This window comes from Lygodium microphyllum, chromosome 17 (assembly GCF_053477565.2).
Source record: "Lygodium microphyllum isolate KBCC chromosome 17, Lygodium_microphyllum_v1.1.10, whole genome shotgun sequence".
Classification (NCBI taxonomy): Eukaryota; Viridiplantae; Streptophyta; class Polypodiopsida; order Schizaeales; family Lygodiaceae; genus Lygodium; species Lygodium microphyllum.
Window position 1 is genome coordinate 62,794,256 of NC_141151.1, and position 24,559 is coordinate 62,818,814.

The 24,559-nt window shown below is 43.3% G+C and overlaps 1 protein-coding gene across 4 annotated transcripts in view; it reads right to left on the minus strand.

Annotated features, from left to right (window-relative positions):
- Positions 1 to 24,274, minus strand: part of DNMT2 (DNA methyltransferase-2) — a 42,804-nt gene extending 18,530 nt beyond the window's left edge. The window contains exons 1-4 of one of the 4 annotated variants that reach the window (XR_015694422.1): positions 23,967 to 24,272; positions 19,121 to 19,231; positions 16,957 to 17,050; positions 16 to 134 (exon numbers count right to left, since the gene is read on the minus strand). Coding sequence is in view for 2 of the 4 variants with exons in the window: in XM_087697512.1 (XP_087553638.1) it covers positions 16 to 134; positions 16,957 to 17,050; positions 19,121 to 19,231; positions 23,967 to 24,029 (387 nt within the window). In the remaining 2 variants the exon portion in view is untranslated. Of the gene's footprint in view, positions 1 to 15; positions 143 to 16,956; positions 17,051 to 19,120; positions 19,232 to 23,966 lie in introns of those variants that run through there. The other 3 variants (XR_015694423.1, XM_087697512.1, XM_087697511.1) reach the window with 3 other exon arrangements.
- Positions 24,275 to 24,559: the final 285 nt, after the last annotated feature.

The following is a 24,559-nucleotide window of genomic DNA, read 5'->3' on the forward strand; positions in this document are numbered from 1 at the left end:
TAACACTTTATATACCTCAAACCCCACTACATTCTCCAAAAACAGATGCGTTGGAGGCTTTGAAATGAGGGGAAGCATCTCCAATAACTTCAAAAAAGAGGAGGCCCTTGAATCTTCCACATCCTTTTGTAACCCTGTAACTCTTTGTCAATTGAGGAAGTCAGATCCTGCACCACACTACCTAAAGAATCTTAAAATCCTTTCTGAGTAGCAACTAAGAATATAGATTTCCTCAAGAGCAAAGTCTTGAACACAGAGGCACGGATGATTGATTACTCAAAAAAGTAAAGTGACTAAAGCCTTCAAAAATTTCTAGCACTATCATCCCTACATTATTCACAAGCAGAAATAGAAAGCACTCAAACATAAAAAGCACCCAAACATAAGGTAACAGACAATGATAACAACTCAACCTGCTATGCACAATGCTACATAATGCCCTCAAACCTGCAGCAAATGTCCAGAAAGTAAGATAATTTAGAAAGATAAATGTTTTGAGGTTGGATAGGCAGATAAACTTTTGAACGTTCAAGATTGTTGACGTACAATTCACATCCAGATCCTGACCCAAACTCCAAGAGAGCTATTGTGATACTCAAAGGATCCCATAAAGGGATACAAGGCCTCAACACATGCCAATCAGGAAAAATATAAATGCCAATGCACAAGCCATGCTGCAATCAGCAGAACAATATAAACACCACTGACACACAGATGGAACTGTTGCAGCGCCAAAGGCTTAACTGACCTAAACTTATCTTATTACTGTTCAGTAGACTGAGATGGGACAGCTGCCATGGGGTTAAAAGATAAGGCTGTCAGGCAACATTAGACTGATTGCCTGACTAGCTGCAGGAGGCCACTCTTTGTCTTTCACAGACAAGCCTATAATGTTTGCAGCCACATTTTCTGCCTCTACTAACTGCAGTATATCTGCTTGCCAATGTGACATGCGTGTGGACTGTGCATGTATCTGCTCAAGCTGAAATTGCAAACTGAATATCTAGCCTTGTGTAGCATAAATAAATGAGACATCCAATTGTTGCAGCATATGTATGAATGTCAAACATGTCACTATCATCATGCAAAGACAACTTAAGTCCAATCTCCATTGGTGTACTCTGGCTTGCAATCCTAGAAGCCAAATCTCTCAAGAGTTTACCAATATATCTAGACTGTGACAACCCAATGCCTCTAGTATCATGAATAAACTAAATGCCCAAATAGTAATGCAAAGGCCCCAAATCTAACATTTCAAAAGTTTGCTGCAAATTTTTCTTAAATGCTGAAATCTGATCAGCATGTGTCCTTGTGAGTAAAGATTATGCACATAAAGACAAATGACCAACAAGGATCCCCCCTCTTTGCAGGTAAAGAGTAGACTCTAATGGGCTGTTAATGAACCCTTGGCTGAGTAAAAAGGCATCAATTTTGGCATATCAAGCTCGTGGAGCTCGCTTCAAACTATACAAAGCCTTTTTCAGCTTGCATACCAAGGGTTCGAATCCTTCAACTGCCAAACCCATGGGCTGCTGAACATACACTTCTTCCTGAAGTTTGCCATGTAAAAATCTAGTTTTAATGTCAAGCTGGTGCGCAATCCAACCATAATGGGCAGCCAATGCAACCATACACCTAATAATAGTCGTATAGGATGTAGGAGCAAACGTCTCCTCATAATCAATGCCTTTCTTTTGTGCATAGTCTTTTGCCACTAGCATGGCCTTATACTTATCAATGGATCCATCCACTTTTCATTTCAACTTATAGACCCATTTAGTACCAATGGCTTTCTTTCCAACAAGCAATGTAACTAAATCCCATGTTTGATTCTTCGTTATGGAATCAAATTCAGCTAGCATTGCTGCCATCCAATGCATGTTTTGTTGTGCATCCTCAAAAAAATCAGGCTCATCATCATCAAGTGTGTTTGCTGCCATAACAAACTCCATAGCATCAATATGATCATGCAGACGTGTTTGTCTTCGAGTACGACCAGCAAGAGAAGCATCCAAATGACTATCTTGTAAAGTCTGTAAGTACCATCTAGGTATTTGTCTAGCCTCTTGATTATGTACATGCTCTTGATGAACCTCAAGTTTAGCATCTTGTTGAATATTCAGATCAGCCATAGGCTGAATTTCTGCATTATTTAATGGAGCAGCTGGCGGAACATTTTGTTCATTTAATGAAGCTCCAACTGTGTCACCAAAAGAAATAGGTAGCAACTCTTCAAACACATCATTTGCAGCCTGATATGTGTCATAACCAGCAAAAGATAATTCTGATTTTTTATCAAAAAATCACATCACTACTGACAAAAACTTTCTTAGAAACAAGATCATACAATTTGTACCCTTTGCTTTCACTACTATATATACCCCACAAATATGCACTTGACAACCTTATTGTCCAACTTTTTTCTCAATACTTTGGGAATATTAGCATATGCAAGACACCCAAAAGCATGGAAGTGACTAACTGAAGGTTTATGGCTATTCCAAGCCTCAAAAGGTGTTATATTTTTCAATGCCTTAGTAAGACACCTATTCAAAACGTGACAAGCACACATAACTGCTTCCATCCAAAATCCATGTGGCAATTTTTAGCTTTCAACCATACATCTAGCCATCTCCATGAGTGACCAATTCTTCCTTTTTGCAACCCCATTCTGTTGTGGAGTATATGCAATAGTATATTGATGTGCAATGCCTTTTTGCTTCCAAAAGTTATTTAGCAAGGAAGACATGTATTCCCCCCCTCGGTCCGAACAGAGAGTCTTAATCCAACAGCCAAATTGATTTTTCACAAGTGCAGTAAAAGCCAAAAATGCATCATACACTTATGACTTTTTCACCAATGAATAGGCCTAACAAAGACAAGTAAAGTCATCAATGAAGATAACGAAATAATAACATCCACCCAATGACTTTGTCTGCATGGGTCCACACACATCCAAATGCACAATCTGTCTACCTGTAGCTCTAAAAGCAATATCACGAGGAAAAGAAAATCTATGCACTTTTCCCAAAATGCATCCCTCACAAATGTGCTCAGGACATCTCTCCAAGAGAGGTAAACATTGCAACATCTGAGTACACTGCATAAGCATCAAACTGTCACAATTTACATGCCCCATACAAGCATGCTACAACTCTATCTATGACATAACAAGAGTAATAATAGATGCTAAGTAAATTGATTGTTCAATTGAATGAGCACCTAACTCATAAAGTCCATGATATAATGTGCCCATAAGGATCAAAGTCAAGAATTCCTTATCCTTGACCGTGCATTTAAGATCATCAAAAGTGACTTGCATTCCACACTTTGCTAATGAAGAAATGAACAACAAATTTTTCTTTATCCCTAGCACATATAATGCATCCTACAACAGGAGAGTAGAGCCATCAATGGCTTTCAAGACAATCTCTCCAACACCTCTAATAAGATAAGATGCATTGTTGGCACATTGCATTGATTTGCCAATAGGAGCTATAACAACAAAGGTAAACAAAACCCTATGCGATGTAATGTGCTTAGAAGCACCACTATCAAAGAATCAAGTGCTAGCATCCTCTGTAGAGTTGAATGCTCTATCTGCCCAAGAAGAATCATAACTACAAGTGTAAGTAAATACAATAGTCACGGCCAACAACAAACAACACGGACTCTATAGCTATAGCAGCAGAAGGTGCATCTGAAATAGACATCCCAGACTCTTTTTTCTCCTTGGCAATGCTTTTTTTACATTCTATGATGTAATAACTTGTTTTTTACAATAATGGCACTTGCCCTTCTTGGCTTGCATATCCCCCTCCTCATTGTTCTTCTGTGAAGTTCTTGAACTTTCAGAACTTTGGGAAGCATTCCTCAACTGACCTTCCTTGCCCTTCTATCTTGCCAAAAAAGCCTATTCAAAGGCTACAACATCCACCCCACTATTCTTCCTTGTTTGCTCTTCTAACAAACTAACCAATTAAAGAAAGGTAAGTGGCTGCGGAGAAATTCGCATTGTGAGATTCAATGCCATGTGAAAAACCAAATAAGTCATCAACTACTAGCACAAGTCCTAAATTTTATTAAGATGATCTCGCATAGCATCACCTTCTTCTATCCTCACATTTTCAAGCTTCTTCTTGAAAAAGGAAATGCGAGTGCGAGATTATAAACCCCTGAACTGCCATGCGATAAGTGACAATGCTTGGGCATCCCTCATGTCCCAAGCCTTCTGTACAACTATTCTTTGGGGTCATGGCTTGCCTTTAACCATGACCTTCTTGTGGAGGAGTAGAAGGAGCCATATCTCCAAGACAAACTTCTTCTCCACAAACATAATCCCAAAGATTTTTTACAACAAGTATATTCTTCATCATGAAGGACCATAGAGAATAGTTATTGCCATCCAATCTATCATCTTTAGATACATAAGTAAAGACATCACCTTGTCCTTGATTGGCCATGATAAATGTCACTCTTACAAAAGGCACAAGAACAATAACCAAAGATGGCTTAACCTAGAAATCTGCAAATTTCCAGATATTACAGCAAATTGTGTCACACTTGACCACTATTGTCTCAATGTGCCGAAATTTTTACAGATTTCAGCAAGTAGCACACTGTCCAATGCAAAAACAGTGCTCAGCAGCACTAAAAACACGAAAGCCCCACAATTTGACCATCCAATGTTCACAATTTTAGTCAATTTCAGATTGAAACTTCAGTACAAATGCCAATGTCTGCCAAACATGCAAAAACCCCAAATTTTCTGACCTAAATTCCAACAAATTTCTGCAATGTTCGCACGAAAGCACCAGCTGTGATGGCTAGACCTTTCCCTGTAAAAGCCCCTTGCTGTGGCTCTGATATTTTGAATAAAATTATAAGTTATACCTGTGACAGCCAAAAACAGGCCTAGGATGCTGAGATTGCTGGAAGTACAAGCGAGGCTGCCCAGGCTGGCAGCAGCGGCCTGGCTGAGCTGGAAGAGTTAGTAGCAGCTGGTGCAGGAGGAGTTGACAGCGACGGCATGTGCAGGAAGAGCTGGCGGCGACTGCTCATCAGTCAGGCAGCACAGCCTGAGCAGACAATGGGCAGGGGCGGCAGCAACTGGAGAGGCAAGCGGCACAGCCTACAAACGACCAGTTGGTGGCAGCAGTGGCACCACAGGACAGATCATGTGGTGGCGGCGGCAGCTACCTGAACAGATGGCTGGTGTTGTAGCCGGTGGAGCAACCGCCCAGTTGGGCTGGCGAGCTTAGCAAGAAGCTGCTTGGCATGGGAGCTGCCCCATTGAACCTTGAGCTCTGATACCAAAAGAGCTATCAACTCAGCACACACACTATAAACAGTAGAGAGAGTGAGAGTGTGGTCACTACACAACTTGATTAGATTCAAAGTGTGTAAGACAAAGTACAAAGTACAACCTTGAGACTTTAGGGTTGTGTAAGTGTCTTAAGGTGTGTTCACACACATAAGTGTGTAATGTGTAGTAGGATGCCCGCTATTACCATGCATGGGGAGTCCACCTTATAAAACATGTAAGATACCACGACCGAATTGTGTAACATAGATACACAAATAGAGAGTAATATGACCAACACTTGTGAGCATAGGTGTGAGTAAAACCAACAACAAGTGCGTGAATCTCAAGGACTTTGGGACCTCGTTATTGGTATCGAGCCTATGCCGGACCCTCAATTAGCTCACCCTGATCACATCCGTCAATAGAGAACCCACAATGCCACAGCTAATGTTGAGTTAATGTAGGGGTTGCTTCCCAAGTTCCACTCTCAATTATAGTGTTTTCCCCTCGCATCTGAGTGTTGGAGTCATCTCATTGACCATTATGCGGCTTGAAGTTGCACTCACCGTATCAATCTCAATTTTGAGCTTCAAGAGTTTTCCATGAAGGGAGAGGATGACCTGAAAGTCAAGTTGGTCCAATATCGGCGGTTACTTGCCGAGTTTGCAACTACTAGCTCCCCGAAGTTAGACAACGATCAAGTCACATTCTTCTTGAACAAGTTGCCCGACAAATACTTCCATTTTATCTAACATATTATCTCACTACCTAGATTACCAACCTTCCACGAGTTTGAGTGCCAGTTCTTGCGTTACATGAGGCTGCATGATCAAGTCCACAAGAAGTCCTCAACACACATCCATTCAAAGGGATGAGGGTTGGTTGCCTCTCCTTTGGGAGGAAAAACTGACAGTAGCAAGAACTCAAAAGATGCAAAGGCAAGCCAAAACAAGGGTGACACAACTTCCTTGACGAAACCAAAGAAACAAGACCCCTTTGGCAACAAATTCCTAAGAAAAATAGGTTTTGCACACACTCCTAGAGGTTAGGCCATGTGGATGAGAAGTAACATACCAAGGCCCAGAGTCTTCCTCCAAGAAAACCACAGCACACTACTACAGCTGCCTCCACTCCGGCTGGCCAATCCAGTGGGGCTATGCCTCCCGCTACTGCACCATCTGCCCTAGCGGCTACTAGATATGTGGCATGCGGACAGTCTCAGCAACCTATACCCTTCACTACTCCTAAAGGATTGGTTGATCGGTCTACTAGTGATTAGCCAATTGCACTTTACACATCCATTCCTAGGACATCCACTACACCTTCTAGGACCACTTTCCCACCTCGTTGTACCAAAAGGTAGCCACACACTTAGCCTTTCCCTTTTTAGACTTCTGTTGCATACTTACATACTCATTGCATTGCACTTAGCTTAGCTTTCTTTTATTTTCAATTTTGTTTTTGGAGCATCTCACTACTCACCTCTGTACTTGCAGATTTTTTCTCTCTTTTGCAAGGTTTTGTATTTCAATGTAGGGCTAACATGCAAGCTTGCACCAATCCTTCCTGAGCTAGAGAGAGAAGATTCACAATATTCCATATATAGTTCCATCTACTTAGAGTTTTGCTCTCCTACCAATATGGAGACTTCCCCTCCCACGGCGGATCGTGCAGTATCTCTCTTGATGCTATCATGGCGGTGACTTCTACCCTTGCTCTTTCAATAGGGATGCTTCATTAGCTTCATCCACATGGTTCTCGGCACCACATGAAGACCGACATCCTCAAGCTCCTTTTCCTTCTTCGGCATCGACATCCAAATTGAGAGGAGGCTCCTTCCCTTCTTGCTATTCTACAAGTTTCGACACTTGACTTCGATATCGTCCTTCCCCCCTGTTGTACCTTTCTCTATGCATTGCATGATTTCATCATCTTGTCAGAGTGCAGCGATGCGGAAGCGTGGGACCAAGACTGAGAGAGAGAGTGAACGCAGAGAGGAGGGGAAGACAAAGAGACAGTGGAAGATGAAGATCTGTTGTATAAAGTGTGTTGTATACAAAGATATGCAGATATGTACACGGGCGCAGTACTCGGGACTGCATGTCTCCACCTCGACGATGCAACCTGCTGCTCACCTCGAAGTCCGCTGCAGTCTGCATGATCTCCAGCCTGTAACCTGTGAACAGAACTGTGTAAAACTGTGTAGAATATCGACTATAAATAGCCAGTCAAAATGCACCCAGAATAGACAGGTCCGCTGTATTAAATGCAGCCGACTGACCAGTACAGGTCGGACTGCCACGTGGCAGTCCGACTGGTCAGTCCGACCAGGCTGCCGTACTGTACGGCCACGAATCTAATCGCTAACACCACCTCTCAGAGCCTGGACGGGGCAGAAGCCTGAGGGATCTGGCATGTCTCCGAAGTAGAGCCTGCGGAAGCGCCTTCGTAAACAAATCTGCAAGATTGTCCTCCGTCTTGCAGTACTCCACAGCTATGGTCTCATCCAGAATCTTCTCTCTGATGAAGTGGTACTGGATCTCTATGTGCTTCGTCCAGGCATGGAAAATAGGATTCCGTGCCAAGGCAATGCAACTCTCATTGTCGCATTGCAGCAAAGTAGGACGAGTTTGGGGGCAACCAAGCTCCTCCAACAATCTCCGAAGCCACACAGCCTCACATGTGGTGAAAGACGCCGCCCAATACTCCGTCTCAGTAGACGAAAGGGCTACCATGGGCTGCTTCTTGCTACTCCATGAGATAACACCTGCACCCAAGGTAAAACAATAGCCTATAGTAGACCACCTATGGTCCACATCACCAGCCCAATCCGAGTCGCTCCAACCTGCAAGTACAAGATCTGAACCACCTGTGCCTGCTAGATAATGAATCCCTAAGCCAGATGTCCCCCTCAAATACCGAAGTATCCTTTGGGCAGCCTGCAATGCACCATCTGAGGTTCACTCATGAACCCTGCCAAGAGACCAACATCAAAACAAAGATCAACACGAGTGTTGAGGAGCCGGATCAATGATCCAATCAACTAACGGTAGCGGGAAGCATCCGCCAAGGGAGAATCAGAATGTGAAGTGGCCTTCCAGTTCGGATCCATAGGAGTAGAAATGGTCCGACAATCCTCCATCACAAAAGAAACCAAGAGCTCTTGTACATATCTCCGCTAAGAGATGAAAATCCCCCTCAGAGACTGATAAATCTCATGGCCCAAGAAGAAGTGGAGTAGACCCAAGTCCGTCATCTCGAACGTCTGATGTAAAGCTGCCTTCGTCTCTTTGACCTTCTATGCATGATCACCTGTGACAATCTAATCGTCAACATACAACACAAAAAGCACACAACTAGCCTCGGAAGTGTGTACATAAAGCTGCGGATTGGCCTTGGAACGCCGATATCCCAACTGTGACTAAAGGAACGAGTCAATCTTCTCGTTCCATGCACGCGGAGCCTGCTTGAGGCCATACAAGGCCTTCTTTAACCTATAGACTTGCCCATCTGAAGATCCAAAGCCAGGAGGCTGCTCGACATAGATCTCCTCCTTCAAATCACCATTGAGGAAGGCCGACTTCACATCCAACTGGTAGACAGGCCAGCCAAGGCAAGAACAGCTCGAATAGTCGCCATACGAGCAGTGGGGGCAAAAGTGTCATGACAATCAATCCCTGGGTACTGTGCAAAACCTTTAGCAACAAGGCGAGCCTTGTGCTTGTCCAAAGAACCATCGCTAAGGTACTTGGTCTTGAAGACCCATTTGACGCCAATCACCTTCTTATTCAAGGGGCGAGGCACGAGATACCAAGTGCCATTCCTCTCAATAGCCTCCAACTAGGCTTCCATAGCTTTCTTCCATGGTGCGGACTGTAAAGCCTCCTTCACGGAGTTGGGCTCTCGATCCTGCATAACACGGGTCATCAAACAATAGTTAGAGCAAACAAGCTCCGTAGAATGTACCTGGTGCCTCCGTGACCGCCGCCGACCATCCTGCGGTCCCCACTCCTCAGGGACCCCCTCGATCCCTGAATCTCGGAGTGTCACGAGCCCAACGAGGAGGAGGCCGGACCTCTCCTTCGTCGCTCTCCATGCTGAAGACTCTGGGATATCCACCGGTGGTAACTCCTCGGGGGTGACCGGTGGAACAATAGACTCTGTATCGGAAACAGAATCGGAATCAAAAGGCGTTGGCTCCAAAGGAACTGTCTCGGGAGCCCAACTCTCCCCTGGATCTCCAAGAACGGGATGCTCCTCACCCGTTGCTATGGTCGGAACCTCCATGAACCGCACATCTCGACTGGTGTACACATCCCGCTTGACGGGATCATACAAACGATAGCCTTGGGACTGAGAGCTGTAGCCAACAAACACCTGTCTTCGGGAAGCTACTTCAAATTTATCGCGATGAATCTTGGGAATGTGAACATAGGCATCACACCCAAAAACCCTGAAATAAGAAACATCGGGCTTAGTCCCAAAGTAAGCCTCAAAAGGTGTCATCCCATCAACAGCCAAAGTGGGGGATCGATTAAGAATGTGGACTGCAGTAGCCACAGTCTCGGCCCACAGAAACTGAGGTGTCGGTCGGTGCTCCATCATGGTGCGCGCCATCTCGATCACACTTCGGTTCTTCCATTCAAGAATGTCATTTTCTTGAGTGTTGGTGTTAGCAAACTCCTGGTAAAAGCCTTTATCTGCACAAAAACAAGCAAACTCATTAGAAACAAATTCACCACCCTTGTCAGATCGCAAGGTCTTCAATCGCCGGCCCGATCGGTTCTCCTCAAATATAAGCCAATCCTTGAAGTGGGAGAAGGCCTCCGACTTCAACGCCAAGAAATAGGCCCAAGTCATCCTGCTGTAGTCATCTACAATCAACATGAAGTACGAGCTCCCTTTCAATGACTCGTTCCTCATAGGGCCACAAAGATCCGTAGATACAAGCTCCATCGGTGGAGTAGACCGCCGCAAAGCTTTGTTGGGAATCGCATCCCTATGCTGCTTCCCACGAATGCAGGAGACGCGGCTGCTAGCTCACCACTATGTTCGGCAACCCTCGAACAAGTTGTTCACGTGACGCCCTCCGAACATAATCATAGTTGAGGTGACCAAACCAAGCATGCCATAGCTCTGACTGTGTCTGAGAGGTAAAAAGAAGAGTAGGGAGAGCGGTAGAAGACGTCAATTTGTAGATGCCGTTCTCCTCATATCCTGATGAGAGAACCTTCCTTGACCCACGATCAAGGACTCGCACCGAATCACTGTCAAACTCCACCAAAAGTCCAAGTGAACAAATCTTATGAACCGAAAGTAGATGATACCCTAAACCTGGCACATGCAAGACCTTTGAGGTATGGGTACCACCACATCCATCTGGAATAAGCTGCATCTCACCCCGTCTTGCAATAGACACCGAAGAGCTATAATCTGCCCACGCGAAGGTCGCAACTGGGCAACACCGACTGATGAAGGAGTCATGTGCCGGGAGGCACCACTGTCAACGATCCACTCTCGAGCCTGAGGAGCTGTCATCACAGCATCAGAAGCCTTCGATGTAGAGTCCTCAATGACTGCTAGATGAAGAAACGCAGCTGATGAGGGTGCAGCCACCGCTCCAGAATCCTTCGTGTCCTTCTTGTTGGTGTCCTTGTCTTTGTCGGGGCAATCCTTCTTCCAATGGCCGGTCTTACCACAAATATGGCATGTGGATTCTTTTTCCTTGTCCTTCTTTGACTTGTTGTCCTCCTTCTTCTTCTTTTGGTCCTTCCCCTTCTTCTAAGAGGTTTGACCTGTCAAGGCTTCCGACTTGGAAGCATGCTATCCCTTCAGTTGTTCCTCTTGGTCCAAGACCATAGGAACCAACTCTTCCCACCGAAGAGTAGACTCTCGCCGCGAAGCAATAAGGGCGGAGTAAAAAGCACCGAATCGTGGCGGCAACTGGGACAGTAGTGTGATCGCCATATCTTCGAAGGAAATCGACTTCCCCGGATTCTGAACCTGCATCTCAAGCTGTCTAAGCTTGTTGATGTGCTCCCGCAACGAAGAAAACTTGTTCACGGACAAGGTCCACATCTGCACCTCCAAAGAAACCCGCTTCATAAGGGTCATCTGGTTATACATCAGGTCAAGCTCCAGCCATATCTCCCGAGCCACCGTCAAGTGCTCGATGTGGGCTATCTCGGCTGTAGTACAAGACAGAAAAAGAAAAGAACGAATCCGAGCATTCAGTTTGTCCCAGTGAGACTGTGCCTTGGCCAACTCCGCACGAGCATCGGAAGAGAGTTTGGACTCATCTCTCACCGAGGGCTGGTCAATCTCCTCCTGTACAAGCTCTGCCAAATCATAAGACTCAAGGATGGCCAACATCATCACGCGCCAGATACGGTAATTGTCGCCATCAAGCTTTTGATCTGCAGGAAGAGTCGGTAAGACAGGCACCTTCCGATCCATGATCGTCTGGAACTCCGAGTCAATCTCTATAGACATCTTCACTTGTAATGCCTTCACAAACGCAAAAGTAGCCCCCTCTGACTATGAAAACGCAGCCTGCTAGGGCTCTTTCTTCTGCGTCCCGTACCTTCTTCACCCGCCGGAGACGATGAAAAAGCAAAACCTGCACTTGAAAGCTGAAAACTCGGCCCTCCTCCTCTTCAAACAGCAGTAAACAGCAGCAAATCCACCAACTGGACTCCTTTCCCGCGCGCCCTCGCTCGCTTCAGCATTGTTCCGATGCGCAGCCTTCCTGCTCGCCCTCGAACGCTGGAAACGCAACCTTGTGTCACGATGGAATCTCCTCTTCAGGTAGGTTCTTCACTCAGTCAGCCCTTCTTCACTGCTCTGATACCATGTCAGAGTGCAGCGATGCGGAAGCGTGGGACCAAGACTGAGAGAGAGTGAACACAGAGAGAAGAGGGAGAGAAAGAGACAGTGGAAGATGAAGATCCGCTGTATAAAGTGTGCTGTATACAAAGATATGCAGATATGTACACGAGCGCAGTGCGCGGGACTGCATGTCTCCACCTCGACGATGCAACCTGCTGTTCACCTCGAAGTCCAATGCAGTCTGCACGATCTCCAGCCTATAACCTGCGAACAGAACTGTGTAAAATTGTGCAAAATATCGGCTATAAATAGCCAGCCAAAATGCGCCCAGAATAGACAGGTCGACTGCATTAAATCCAGCTGACTGACCAGTACAGGTCGAACTGCCACGTGGCAGTCCGACTGGTCAGTCCGACCAGACTGCCGTACTGTACGGCCAGGAATCTGATTGCTAACACATCTTTGTACTAGGGCGCTTGGGCAAGTGAACAATTTTCCCACAAGGAACACTATCCAAGTGACACTTGTTGCATGAGCATTCTTCAACATGTAGCATACTATGCAACCCATTGTGTAGAGCACAACTGGATGGATCCTAAGCTGTTTCCGTTAGCAGATTACACCACCATCCTTCCCATGATACTTCATCATCTTTCCCTCACCATCAACATCCTCGAGTGGTTGGGTCAACTCGTACTATTTTGTGATGTGTTGGGTGTATCATCCCTACTCCCGTCTTTTGGGTCATTGTTACTTAATCAACCACCACCCGTAAAATTAACTTTCCACCAAAAAAAGGAAAAAAAGAAAGAAAGTTCAATGTGGTTCCATCTGCCTTTGTAGGGCTTCGTAGGCCACTAGGCAACCAACAAGCACCCTTTGTTCAATGTCTGTCCTCTCTAGGGTGACTCCTTACACTCCCTTGGTAAGATAACCATCGCCTCTGTAGTCTTGGTAGGCCACGAGGCAACCGACGTGCACTCTTTGTCCGATGCCTTGGCTGCTTTGGGGTGAGACGCCTTAGGATAAACATTGCAGGCCTTCACTTTTAGGCTCAATTTTGGGCTTGAGAGGGGGTGTTGAGCTAAAACACACTTGACAGCTAACTAGCATTTTTTATCAACCATAAAACATGCTTAATTCATGAAAAACACAAATTTAGTACACGGTTCAAGAGAGTTTCACTGGTCCCCCAAAACCCTAATTTTTTGGGGCACCCATCAATATCTATAAATAGATATGTTACCCACCATTCACCCTTATCCCTTCAATGCAAGTTCTCGCTCCTCTGTTGTGTTTGGTCTATCTACCATCGCCAGTCCACAAACTCCCTCCTTCGAATGTTCCACTCTCCATCAACCAGGTGGCAGGTGGCAGTCCTCCCTCTTCATCAAGTGTCAGCCTTACAGTCTGCATTCGGCCCTTTCACCCCCAGGCGACAGCTAGTAACCATATTCACCCTTTTGGCAACCATCTTCTCCCTACTAATGGCCATTCTACAATTGTGTTTGCAGCTTCCTACTATCTCCCTTTGCTTCAAACACCTTCCTTGTTATTGCCTTAGTCATCGGACCCTCCAATGATTAGAGTTTGGTGTTTTCCCTCTACTTATGCACTTGACCAGTGGTCGCTGCACTTGGGATCCGTCTCTGATGGCCATCACTCTCCAACACTGCATTGCTCTGTCCTTGGGCATTCTGTACACTCTTATATTCATTTACAGCATTCATTCACTTCAAAGTTTCTTCTCTTTATGTTTGTTTGTATGTTTGAATTTTTGCATTTTACGTTTTGGTTTTGCTTGTCTCTGTCTGAGTCTTTGTGTTTCAATCTTGGTCGTACATGTTATGTTTCCTCATTCCAAACCCTAGCATATCTTCACATGTGAAACATTCCCTAGCTAGAGCATTCTAGGAAATAGGACTGAGAATGTTCCTCCATCTTGGAACACGTTCTCAATTCCAGCACATTAGAAAACATCATCTACACATTTCAAGCCCCTATTCCTACCTTCCATCTGCACATTTCAAGCCCCTATTCCTACCTTCCATGTGACTATGCTATTCTATAATGCTCGTTCAGAAAGTAATCTCCTACCTTCTTCAAAGCTTTGAATTCTTCAAGGCTAAGGTGACCGCTCACTCCCACACTAAAACTGGAGGAATCCATGTCACCCTTATTCTTTTGTTTATCCTTGTCTCATCCTTGTCTTCCTTATCCTTCTCTTTGTCTTTGTCCTTGTCCTTGTTCTAATTACAAGAAGCATCCTTTCATTTGTTGCCTTTATGTCAATGGAAAAAGTTAGGGCATCTACCAAGGTCTAAGGCTTGAACATATGAATGGAATGCTGCAAATGGGGATAGACCATGGATGAAGCAAAAACACCATCTCAATCTCCGTTATGCAAAGGGGAAGCTTGACAAGCAACTTGTCAAGTAGGAGAAATAAGAAAGCACTAACTTGTTTTGTTCAACTAAAGTATCTCACCTTTCCACTGCTAGAAGGGGTAAAGCCAAAAGAATTGACCCATCTAGGCCAACTAAGATGGCATACCCAATACTGACTCTTAAGGTACCAAAGTGGGCTTGCCATGCTTATGGCACTAGAATCAAAAATATGGGATATGCCAATGTTGTAGAGGATAAAGCTCATCTTTCATATCCCTAGTGCAAGACGGACCCACCATGTAACCAACAAAGACACTGAGTATTGAAGAACTTCAAAATATTCTATTGCTTTCAACTGTCGTGAATAAGGCATGTGAAGGCAATCATGAGATCCTAAAGGTAGAAGAATACTATCTATGAGTATAGAAGGTTCCTTGAGGACTTTAGAGAGGATAAGTAGTGGTACCTATGAGGACAAAAGATCCAACAAGGTTCAAAAAGGGGGAAGGTGGGTATTAATGACCATTAGAAGAGATAGAAGGCCCACCAATTTAGACAAGGAAGAAAAGGGGATATGCCAATTGACATTGGGAATCAAAAAAAGGAAGAAAGAAGAAAAGGGTCTTAATTGTGGCACCTCAAGAGGAAGAGATGTGCCACCCAAAGTTGGGACCCATCCACTATAGCAATCACCCACCCATGGATGCAAATAGAAGCATCATATGCAAAGAGTCCAAAGGACCTAACATCAACGACAATGACCATGGACAATGCACTAGCTACTGACTTGGTGGACAAGGTAATTCCAAGAACCTCATCCAAGTTCATCTAGTGAAAAGTTAAAGTTGGCTACCACTTTATCAAAGGGATACCATTGCAATTCTATGCCAAAAAAAAAAAAAAATAGAAGAGCACGTCTAAGCTACATGATCAAGTGGATTTCTTGACATTGCAAGAGAAAATTTCGAACACTTTGGGCCTCTAGAATTGAGGCCATTGCACCCGAGTGTCAACCTAGGCTTGCCATGGTAAGGGACCATCATAACGGTGAATCATTTTATTCACAAAATGACTCTTCAGCAACCAGACGGGATGAACTTTGCATGAGGCCTAAAGAGCAATACATAAACTACAATATTCTAGATTGAACGATGTCAGCTTGCAACACACAATTTCTTGTAACTCTTTCACATGGTTTGCTTTACCAATATATGATCATTTGCAACGATCTTAGTAGATAGCTTTCTCCATCCAAACCTAAAGACTTGCACATTGGGCAAGTTCATGGAGTCAAGCTGCCTTCTAAAGTCCATACCAAATAAGCAAGAAAGAGCTTAGTGAACCAAGGGGTTGCACAATGAGATGAAATGAAAGTTGAACACATTAACAAGGGATCAAGGATTGAAAGGCAAAAGACAAGTTGTTGGCAATGGTAATTATGTGATTCCACGCTTGGAGCATCTTTGCTCCTATGATCTTGCTTTGATTAATAGGACCCACAAGGGAGTCATACACTAGCCTGGTATGTGTAGGCCTTCTAGGCCATTATGTCTCTCGTTTGGTGGCCTTTTAGTTATTTAATTGAATTCCTTGGACATTGTAAATGCTGAATTATTGAGATTTAGACATCAAACACCAACAAAAATGTTGTCCTACAATAGCAATAACTAGTGATGAATGTGATACCACAAGGGTCTAAAGTGCATTCCCAAAGTTGTTTCCCAACCTCTTTTTTTCTTTAACTAAGGGTTATCCATTATGCATCACTTGAGATTCTGTAAAACATTAGCGAATATCAAGTATCCCATGCAAGGTGCTTAGTAATTGAAAAAGGAACGGTGGAAAAGAAAAGAGCCACAGCAGGGGGTGGGTGCATCGGTTGTTTTGGGTTGTTGGGTTGGTTGTTGTGATGGGGTGGGTGGCTGGCAGAATTTGTGTGCAAAAGTTCTGCCTGAATTTATATATTCCCCCCTAAGATTCCCCATATCACACAACCGTATTTACCAAAGTACATATTTCTATATAACCCTTTAGGCTTTATGTGCGTAAGGGCACTTGGATAACTCTAGAAACTCATTCATAAGAATGTTCTGGTACAAATGTCTAACACACATAAGATTTCACCTTGAAACTAGCCACATCTGACATACACTGACTAGTTTCAAGGTGACATTCAGCAAGGATAAGAGAAATTCGAGGAAAATAAAAAGCATGAAGATCTCAGACTGAGATAGCCAGTAAGCTGGTTTGAGTGAAGCTCCCCTAGGATCAAGCATAGAAGAGACTGCTTCTTTAATACAATCTACACATATCAAAGTGTATACCTACAGCAAAAAAGCACCTTCAAATCAAGATTAACCATCTACTCAGCTCCATGTCTGGTTCTCCATGCAAAAGTTGTCCAAAAAATAGCATTCAAAATGTGCTAATGCATACCTTGACGAGTGTATGGTTGGCATGGAGGAGACAAGAGCCATATATCTGCTTTATATTTGCAAAGCTGATGAGGTGTAAGATGCTGTATATTACCCTGCTTCAGACCAGAGCAAACTCAAACTTGGAATAAACTTACCCACCACGGGGGATTTGACTAAAAAGAAGTTAACAAGGAACTAAGAAATCTGAAACTTCATGCTGACTTTGAGAAAGATTAGGCAAGAGGAGCAGTCGTATAACAGCTTAAATAAGGTTCTCTATTGTCATCGTCTGTTAAAGAAAAACATGTCATTTGATCGCATACATGGGTGCCAAATGTGGAGCCCTACCTTCATGTGCAATATCATCAATAAACATGAACGAACAGACCACCAAAAGTGCAGAGACATTGAGGTATGTTTTTTTTTTTTTGAAGGATGCAATTATGGATGGACAAGGTCCCTCAAGTTTTATATGCACATACCAGTGCTTGGACAGATTTGAACCCATGCAGAGAAGTATGGGGTGTCCAAATGTCATGGTGCATAAACCATCTCAAACCTCCCATTGTTCTCTCACACTTCTTTGAATCCCTCATCCTACACCAATGCCAATCCTCCTTTATTCCCATAGCTCCCTTGACTTTAACCCCTTCGTATGAGAGGAAAATTCATGTGCACCATCACTGATGCCATCACACAATTGGCCTCTTATCCTGACGAAGAAAATCATCACACCATGCAATGATTGAGCTCTCAAGTATGACTAGAATCTCTGTTGGCCTTTCATTCATCTGACATATCTTGAGCTAGAGACGGCTCTGATCTTAAAGTTCACCTACGATGTAAATGTAAACCTTCGACACAACCTCCTCACTGTCATTTAGAAATTTGAATTTCTTATGGAGCAAAAAATATTTTTTCATTTCGATCTTTCATACAACGTGCAGTGCTGCAACCAGCTATTTTAGCAGTAACTGTGTAAAGCAGTACAAGGAAAAGGCACACAAAACACAGTAGCAAGTCCATTTTGAGGCATTCTACAGGCATGATGGGCTTTCTTCCATGGCCCTCCAGCGTCCAGTGAATAACTGTGCATGTGCTATCCACATTCATACTACATCAGCACAAACAGGATGTAACATGGAAGTTCTTGTTTGAATATTTAAAGATGTAGCTTGGTAGTTCTTAACAATGTAGCTTGGCAGTTGTTCCTTAAAGCCTTTGGTATGCTGAAAAGACATGATGAAGCTCTCACTTTGCGAAGATGGAGGATGGCCTTAATCTCAAACACTTAGGAATCCTAATTTTAAGTGGCTACAAGAGACACAGATGTGCCCTAAATCTATTGAACTAATACAGAAAAAAGGTGCTTGTAGGGTTTATGCTTGCTAAAAAGCTCAAGACAGTAGCTTGGATTCAACTAATGTGTTGTCAGGACACATACGCACTCAAGCACTTTGATGGATTTTAGAACTACATTGGACAGGTACATTCAAGCACACACATGCAAAGGCAAAACCTTGCATATGGAGGTGGGGTTAGGGCCATGGTGAAAGAAACAAACAAAGTCCTATTAGCATCTACTCAATGCCAAAATGATCTGTGAGACCAAAATGGTTAGGACATCTTATTCATGGTATGGCTGTCATTTGATAAACAAAGAAAAATAGAGGTAATATGATATCAAAGATGATGATGTGACCAATGTATACAATAGATCCTTGCTCTCCTATCACCTACAAGATCTAGGGTCCTGCTGAAGAGAGATCAACTCCTCTACAATAGTATCTGATGAAGTAATCTCCTAGGGATGTCTGTCTGTGGTCAAAGATGATGGCCCGGATCCTCAAATGATCTTGTGGACACCAGCTGGCTTGGAGACACAGCCTCCTGCCTCTGCATAGCTCTGTGGTTGTATATGTATGAGTCCTCTAGAAACTGATTCCAACAAAGCACCATGAACCACTGTCTGCTCACAGATAAGTGCTCCATTGAAGTTAGATTCCTTTAACAAATGTATAATTCACACATGTTTCCAAGTAGAGAAAAAAATGAAGTGCAAATTGTATCAGAATACAAGTTTGAGTCAAACTGGGCTGTAAACATCCCATGTGACAGACATATCTACAGAAGATACATTTAGTGTGATAAAGAAAAAGAAAAACAAGGCAATTACAAAGTACCTGATTGGGGCGATGACCAAAATTATACTCATAAACATCGTTTGCCAAATCATTGATGTCAAATGCCTCAACCACAATTGCTGGTCTCCCAACTTCTTCTAATGCATACCGCTGTTACATCAAAAAAACATGGCACATGCAGATGCACAACCATCAACTTCTTTTGATATTAGAACACCCCTGCACTTAGAAAGAATGGGTACTTCACTCATAACATTTGCCAAAATCACAAATGCAAGTAAAGTCCCTAAATATATGAGATTTATGCATATTCAACATTAAAATATTTAATGGAAGTTTCTCAAAATTCAGATAATTAGTTTTAGATGCATCCAGTTGCGACTAAAATATCCCCACAATGGTTCTCTCCCTGTTTCATAGCCTTTAACCTGTTATGTCTATAGTAGCCAACCCTATAGGGGCAAGCCCAGGCTGTACTAGTTTCTTCATTGTAGCATGTGCTTTTATAGAAGAAATTGTTTCTTGGGAGAACAGAAGAGCCCAGGCTGTACTAGTTCCTTCATTGTAGCATGTGCTTTTATAGAAGAAATTGTGTCTTGGGATAATAGAAGAGAGGGCTGGCCCCATCACCAGTGTAGGCAGTCACCAGTGCTACTGAACTAAAAAGAAAATGACTGCCTAACAACATTGTGGGCATTGGGCTCACCCAACAAAAACTATGTGCGCCCAATTGGAAACTGATCAGTAGTATAGAAGAAAAAGCCTGTGGGCTGTGTAAGCCACTAGGCAACACTAGAGAGAGCTTTTCCTTTCATTGATATCATGTTTATTACTGCTGATTTCTATAATCAATTATCAAGCCTTAATCTTTTTTATTACATGCAACAAGCAATTCAATCGTTGGATCCAGTCGCAAGTGTCAAGCTGTCTACATGGATGAGTCAGATTGCCACTTCCTCAGCTCAAGTCAATGAATTCCAAGCTTAAAGCTTCAAAAACAATTCCGCTCTTGGTGGCATCATTGGCAGTCAGTGATCCTTTTACTTGGCAGTTGAAAAGGATGGTAGACTTACAGGGAAGGGGACTGACTTGACAAAGTAACACAGGCTGCACTTGCCAGAGGATAAGGGTTGTAGCTCATTGTGATCAAAGTGGTAAAGATGCAACTATTTGCACACGAGATGGAGATTTGAGGCTTACCAAAGAAGACTTACAAAAGACTGGGATCTAGAAGGGTGGATTTGAGGAGACTCTTTTTCAATAGGGCTTCAGATTTTCCTTTCTTTGAATACATGCCCAAATTGGTGAGGAGGAAGTTCTTTCTGCCAGAATGTGCATGTATGAAAGAGAGTAATGGGAAAGCTGCAAACAAAAGCATGATGGGCAATGAATGAATCTAAAACAGATATGAATTATGAGATAAAATGTCAGGATGAGAACACTGGCCAAAATCATCCAAGAATAATAGTGCTAAGACTGAATATATCTAGGTGTACACAAGTACAAGGCATGAGAACATACGCAGGCACAAAGTGGCCGACATCAAAAATGTGCTCACTCTAAAAGGGGACACAGCGCACAATGCTTCCCAACTATATCAGTGACCAAGGTCCCAAATTAGAAAAATGCCAAAGCCAATACACATAATGAACTGTTTAGCGACCTAGAAATTGCCACAAATTTATCCCAAATTTCTCACACTTTTCTGGCTCTCAAAAAAGTCCCAAAATGAATTACTCCATGAAATACGAGTTTCTACAACTTTGATGAGACAATTGGCTCAGAAATTCCGTAGAAGGGAATCACTATCCCTTCCACTTTCATCCCCCACTATCCACACAGCATTGTCAGATCTCCTACCACACCCTGCTGCCTTTTATCATTGCTCACTCTCACATCTTCATCTGCCCCCTCGTTTTTCAGCCCTGCTGCCCATCAGTCTGCTGGTCTTTGGCATACTGTAGCCATAGTCAGCCTTCTCCCATCAATCATCAGCCTTTGCAGCTACAGCATCATCCAAGACTGCTGCATTTTCACATTGACTTTTCATTTAGAATTCTTTATTTGTTGCCGCCTTCTTTTGCATTTTGTCTAAGTTTATTGTGTTAAATGTGTTCCTACAGTGTACAGACCGTGTTTTCTCCACATACCCTAGTGTATCCTCACATGCTATCACAGCCAATGCTCTGTTAAATAGTGTTCTAAGTTATTGTGAGAGCTAGGTTTGAACAAGCAACACACACTAAACTGTGATGTCTCAGCCACCTTCATCTCAATGCTTCAAACCAATACGGTTTCTCATGCTCTCAAGCATCTCAAGCGGTATTATTCTCTCATGGAGGACAATGCTCAAGCTAGCTTAGACCCTCCTTCCGTGTTACCTTTTCTGTAGCTTTTTCTTCTTTTCCCCAAGTGAGGTACCACTTTGCACCTTGATGTTTCATTGACTTAAATATTACCCATGCACTATGCACCTCCCAATACTCGCAAGTGAGTACCCCACTATTTCTTGGTGCCACTATCTTGGTCATCCCCCTCATGCACTCTGCAACTCTTGTAAGGAAATGCTAAGGCAAACAGAGAGAAATGCAATGTCTACAACACAATATAAACACAATTTGATGAATGCTCGACAAAGAAAAGGGTATATAAAAATGAGAATGATGCAAAGGGACCTCAAGCCTTCTTGTCTCAAGCACTGAGGCAAAGTCGCTTCATGAGCCATGAAAATGTGACAATTGAAAAGGCAAATTTAGGGAGCTTTACACCCCATCTCATGCCCAAAAAGGGCAATCAAACGCTCAACCCTGACCCAAACAATCCCACCCCAAAAGACCAAGGCATCGGGCCAAGGCTGTCACTTTGGACTATGCAAGAACCTACCAAGATAGGAGAGGTGATGGATATCTCCTTCATAGTGCCCAAAAGATCACCCCAATGAAATCAAGACATTGAACCAAAGCTTTTGCAATGAGCTGCCAATGGGCTTGCAATGAGCACTCCTATATGCCATGATTTTATTTTATTTTATTTTTTTGGTTGGTGTGTTTGACCTAGCTCAATAGTTTATAGAAAAGTAATACCCTAGTATATGCAACCACAATCAAGGGTGCTTATGTAAAGATATGAAGAGGAAAAAACTAGGCAAGTGTAACTATAGTATGAAGTGTGGTAGCTGCTCATGATCCTAGGGGAGCAATATCCTGAAAGATGCATCGCTCAAGCAGGTAAAAGGGAATCTTGCTTCACAATGTGTGGATTTTCATATCAACGGGATGCCTACAATTGTAGGTCTTCATCTATACCAAATGCCCAACACATAGACACAATGCAAATGCAAATGCAAAGGGGTAATGCAATGGGGCCAAGCTCATGCAACAAGTTGCCACTTGGAGAATGACCTTAGGGGGGAATTGTTCACTTGCCCTACTAACCTTTTGCATTGATGAATGATGCAATGGAAAGGGTAGATACAACATGGAAGGAATGCTAATGTCAAAGACAAGAAAACAATGCCAAAACTTAAATGTTTGGTGTGGGGAAAGCAACTCCCCTCTCAAACCATGGATGTCAAAGCTAGAGGAGGAGGAGAGGAGCCAATGTCAGCTCATGGTATCAAGAACCTAATGAAGAATAAAAAGCACCTAAGATGGAAGAGTTGTGTTAGAGAAGCAACCAACGTGGTAGCACCAAGATATGCTTGAAGCTCAATTTCAGGAGGGGAGCCTCAATGCTAGTCAAAGGAACTAGGTTCAACTAAGAGAGGATACAAAGCTACCATGAGATGACCAACAAACCATGCCTCCAGCCCAACCAAGATTGTTGCATATCTGCAATGTTAGTCATTAACTATAGAAAAGCCTAACATGTAACTACTTGAAGAGACCAGAACCTACACGACAATGCATCATATTAAGATGCTTGTTTGATAAAACTAAGAAAACAAAGCTCAGCTAAGAGAGCACATGCACAAAAAGATCTAAAAAGTGAATGAAGGAATCAATGAAAGAGAATGAAAGTCTTCAAGGTAGCCTAAGGACAAAGTAGCCTATGGGTGTGACTCAATTAGCCTAAAGAGCTAAGAGGAGTGGAAAATGTTAGGCTAGCCCAAGGATGCGCTAGCCTAAAGTATCCTAAGAGATCTAGAAAGTGCTAGCCTATGGGTGGGAATGCATGTCTTAATTTCGGTAGCTCAATAGGCATAGATGAATTTCCACCAGCCAGCATCTTTGACATCGAGTAATCGAGTTCCAATCGCATGTCATCATCATGTGGTTTCGTCCGTTCTCTTTTTTCTTTTTTTTTGTGGAAAATAATTATGTTCCGAGTATCTTCATAGAACATGAACATTTGAAGCTCTCAACTACAAAGCTGCTTCATAGAACATGAACTGTCAACCAACAACTATATGGTGTTTGCTTTTAATGCTCCCCCATTTAAGAATAGGATTTCGGGGTCAATGATGATTTGCTAGATATATTCTGTGTAAGGAAGCACTACCAACCCAGGTTTCCCTGTAAGTGGGGGAGGAGACAAAGCATTACAGTCAAGATTGAAGTTCTCCCATAACAAATTCAACAGCAATTTTTGAACAACGATGGCAGAGATTCGACCTTAACATTCAGTCTCAGCAAATTCAACAGCACTTTTGGAGATAGTATGGCGGAAATTCAACCTTAACATTCAGTCTCATCAATGCAGTAAGGGATTATGACAAGCCCTGGAGGCTTGCTGAACAATACGAGAAAGAGAAACCAGAACAGGCTCAAAAAACCCAACTGAGCAACAATGCTTTCCTTAGAAACTGGAAAACTATTTTTTGAGGGACTGACAGACGAATCAGCAGCTCCCAAAAGATCAAAGGCTGTTCTGCTCGTGAACTTACCATGCCGCCAATGCCGCTGTAAAACTCGAGAGCTCGCAAGGGTGAGGAACCTTCCATCGTCATGCTCCGCCACCAAGCTCTCACACGCTGCGTCGATGAAATATCGATATATGAAAAAAGACAGCAAGGTCATTCTCTTCATAGAAAGAAAGACGATGCTTGCTGAAGAAAGAAATGCGTGGGATGCTCTTCATAGAGACTTCGATATTGCACACTTGGCATTGATGTCGGCGGGCAGAGGGAATGCACCCTTTACATGGCACAATAAACAAGAAGGCAATAATTGGTGCGCTGCCAGGCTTGATAGAGCCTATGCAGCGCATGGGGGGTGGTGGCTTGCACCCAAACCGAGGGTCCAGACCATCAATGAATTTACTAAATTAGATCATCTACCTATGCAGGTAACTGTGAAGTTGATAGGGACCAATGGGGCTAGGCATGGTCCTCCCTCTTTTCGTTTCAATTGCTCTTTTCTCGAAGACAAGAGGTTTGTGGAAAAGATGCATGCACAGTGGAGCACTGCCACTAAAGAGGCTGAGGACCCGATTGTCAAAGTCAAGAGTGGCATTAATGCTATTACTGGTCTGGCCAAA